The sequence below is a fragment of the Myotis davidii genome, unplaced genomic scaffold, assembly GCF_000327345.1.
Source record: "Myotis davidii unplaced genomic scaffold, ASM32734v1 scaffold663, whole genome shotgun sequence".
NCBI classification, from domain to species: Eukaryota; Metazoa; Chordata; class Mammalia; order Chiroptera; family Vespertilionidae; genus Myotis; species Myotis davidii.
Genome location: NW_006295816.1, coordinates 7,547,838 through 7,551,080, shown reverse-complemented (window position 1 = coordinate 7,551,080; position 3,243 = coordinate 7,547,838). Strand labels below are relative to the sequence as shown.

The 3,243-nt window shown below is 47.4% G+C and overlaps 1 protein-coding gene across 1 annotated transcript in view; it reads left to right on the top strand.

Annotated features, from left to right (window-relative positions):
* The first annotated feature begins 662 nt into the window (after window positions 1-662).
* Window positions 663-3,243, top strand: part of RPSA (ribosomal protein SA) — a 10,338-nt gene continuing 7,757 nt past the window's right edge. The window contains exons 1-3 of the mRNA XM_006770544.2: window positions 663-828; window positions 1,676-1,794; window positions 2,947-3,242. Coding sequence (XP_006770607.1) covers window positions 696-828; window positions 1,676-1,794; window positions 2,947-3,242 — 548 coding nt within the window. The 5' untranslated portion in view covers window positions 663-695. The remainder of the gene's footprint in view (window positions 829-1,675; window positions 1,795-2,946; window position 3,243) is intronic.

Sequence of the window (3,243 nt, the reverse complement as noted above, 5' to 3'; positions counted from 1 at the left end):
CACCCTGCCATCGGAGGTGGCGCTGGAGCCCAGGCTCGGGGCTGGGGTGCGGTCCGAGCTGCTGGTGGGCGCGGGTTCAGAAAGGGGGAAAGTGGGGGATGCACCGCGCTGCGATCGCTTGGGACCCCCAGGCTTTGGCTGTGAAACCAGAGGCCTAGGCTCCACCTTACACCTGCTGCTGGGGCGGGGCGGGTCTTCCGTTTGGTGCTAATGGGTTTGGGGGAAAAGGAATTAATTGCTCCTGGCGGGAGAGGTGACTTCCAACGCGCCCACCTACGAGCTACTTTAATGCAAATCTGTTCATCTCTCCACTGCCTTGGCTCCGCTTATGTTCTCGAATGTGGCTGCTCTTCGCACATCTTTGCTCATCTATACCTTGAGCTTAACTCCCAGGTACCTGGAGAAGTGTTGGTTTCATTTAGTTTATTACCCGGCTGTTTCCCGATCCCCACACCATTCTCCCCTCAGTACGATTTGATGCGGTTACGTGTGTAGCGAAGTCTGTACAGTTGTGTCTCATCCCACTGGACTGTATGGTCAACCTAGAAGGTTGGCTACATTCTGTTGAAAGATGAAGTTGCTTTGAGGAGTATTTAGAACGCACCTGCTTCCCCTATCCCCCTGGAATGAAAAGGACTAGATGCTTAACTTTTGTTTTCCAGGTTCCCACGTAACTTAAAGGGAAACTTTTCACAATGTCCGGAGCCCTTGATGTCCTGCAAATGAAGGAGGAGGATGTCCTCAAGTTCCTTGCAGCAGGAACCCACTTAGGTGGCACCAACCTTGACTTCCAAATGGAACAGTATATCTACAAAAGGAAAAGTGATGGTCAGTCATTGCTTTAGTGACTTTTTTTTTTTTTTTTTTTTTGCCATTCCACCTCTCAGGGCAAATTTTGACTCCCGCTGTTCTGTGGAGAAGTGCTGGGTGAAGTAATTTCTGCCTTTGCCTTGGAGGGCTCTCGACTAAGTAATAAAACCAGATCTCTAGATTGAGAACAGGCTTTAAAACGAACTCTTCTGGCTGTGGCTGGAAGGAAAGGTTTCTGGGCTCCAGTGGAAAAGGGTGGTGGGACTTGAGTTGGGTCATGAAGGTGTGAGATGAGATGATGAAGCTAGTGAGCTGAGTTCCCTTCCCATAGTACCTTAATTTCATAGGTGCTGATAGAGGTTAGTTCAACTAAATTTGGAGGAAAGTCAAGCAAGAGAAGAGGGGATTAGCAGTTCCACTTGGGAGGTATTAGAAGAGGGAAGATACGTTGTGACAGTGTAGAAGGCATTACCGAGGGTAAAGCAGCTACTCAGTTTGGAGATGGAGCCATGGAGGGATTTCAGCTCTGACAGAGTTTTAGATTGAATTTGGTGTCAAGGCAGATGAAAGAGTAGTGAGAGGCCAGACAGTGGGCAACAACTCATAGGTATTACTGCAGAGAAAGAGAAGGTGATGACCTGCGGATGGAAAGCTGCACACTATTAAAGCTCGGGGTGGAGGCCAGTCTTGGCCGATGAACTTCTGAGTGTCGGAAGTGTGCTATATTAACAGCAGGACTTTCATTGACACCAGTAGAGCTTGCCTCTATGACTGGAGTTGATAGTGCTCTCTGCCACATCCAACTGTGTAGAAGAATGTCCATTTGCAAAGCCAGGTCAAGTGCTAACACCTCTGCTGCCACTAGGCATCTACATCATCAATCTGAAGAGAACCTGGGAGAAGCTGCTGCTGGCAGCTCGGGCCATTGTTGCCATCGAAAACCCAGCCGACGTCAGTGTCATATCGTCCAGGAATACTGGCCAGGTTTGTGGAACAATATGGTTGGTTTTTATTATTTAAAAAATAAACATTTGGGGATGTATGGAAGAGTATAAAATAACGCATGATTTCACTCCAGAAATGGTGTGCAGCCAATATTCAAATTTTCAGTGTATATTACACTTGCCACCTGACTGTGTTGAGCTTCATTTTTCATGTCATGTATTTTCTTGTGCCACTAAACATCGAGAAATGACCCTGATAAAATGGCTCAGCGTATTTAATGGTAGTCAAATTTTTTATATTTAAATGAAGTACTGGGTTAAAAGAAATTTCGTTGTCAGCTGCAAAGGTTTTCAACTCTCCCTCCTGGGAGCACGCCCTGCTTTTCCCTTTCCCACCCTTGGCTCCTAAAATAAAAGTTGTATAAGTATGGTGCTAGTCCTCTCATCCAAGTCTTCATAAGAAGCAAGAGTAAGGATCTTTTCCAACTTAAATAAAAAAGAACTTTATTACTCGCCCCATTTCTAATTTTGAAAAAAATGCTTGGCTGTGATTTGAACGCGGAGCTTTTAGAATCATGGGAGAATCCTTTCATGTTTCATTGTTTAGCTTGACAATAAAACTAGTTCCCATTTAGCTTCCAGTGTGTTTTGTGGGGGTGGGGGTAGTGGAGTTGGTTGTTCCCCAGAGGTTGGCTTGTGACTGGGTCCCTCCAGTTCAGTGCCTGGTAGAAGAAAGTCTGCTGTGGAATGAACTTTGGTGGTCAGTGCCCACCATAGTGACTGGACGGTCAGTTGTAAGGGTTGCTTAGGCTTTCCTATATGTAGAGGAGGAACCTGGAGGCATATGAGTAATGAGCCCAAGTCACTCACAAAGTGGCCCACGTGGGTAGAAATCAAGCAGTGTGGCTATATCCTCCAGAAGCACGGGAGCCAATGAGCCGCAGGTACCTGAGGGGGTGGGGATATAAATAGTGTGGGGTTTATTTGTTTGTTTTTTACTCTAGTTTTATAAGTATTTGTCAGGTAACATGGAGGCCAGAATTGCTGGAATTTGATGCTTCCATTTTTGAGAAAGGGATATTTGGGGGTTCTGGCTAAAGAGGCTGCTTCACGTGATAACAACACTTCACACGTTTACTCTGAGGTTCCTCTGTCTCTGGAGCACTGCTAACTCTTAATGTTAATTCTGAAGCGAGCTGTGCTGAAGTTTGCTGCTGCCACTGGAGCCACTCCCATTGCCGGCCGCTTCACTCCTGGAACCTTCACCAACCAGATCCAGGCAGCCTTCCGGGAGCCAAGACTTCTGGTGGTTACTGATCCCAGGGCTGACCACCAGCCTCTCACAGAGGCGTCTTATGTTAACCTGCCCACCATCGCTCTGTGTAACACAGACTCTCCGCTGCGCTATGTGGACATCGCCATCCCTTGCAACAACAAGGGGGCTCACTCAGTGGGTCTGATGTGGTGGATGCTGGCCCGGGAAGGGCTC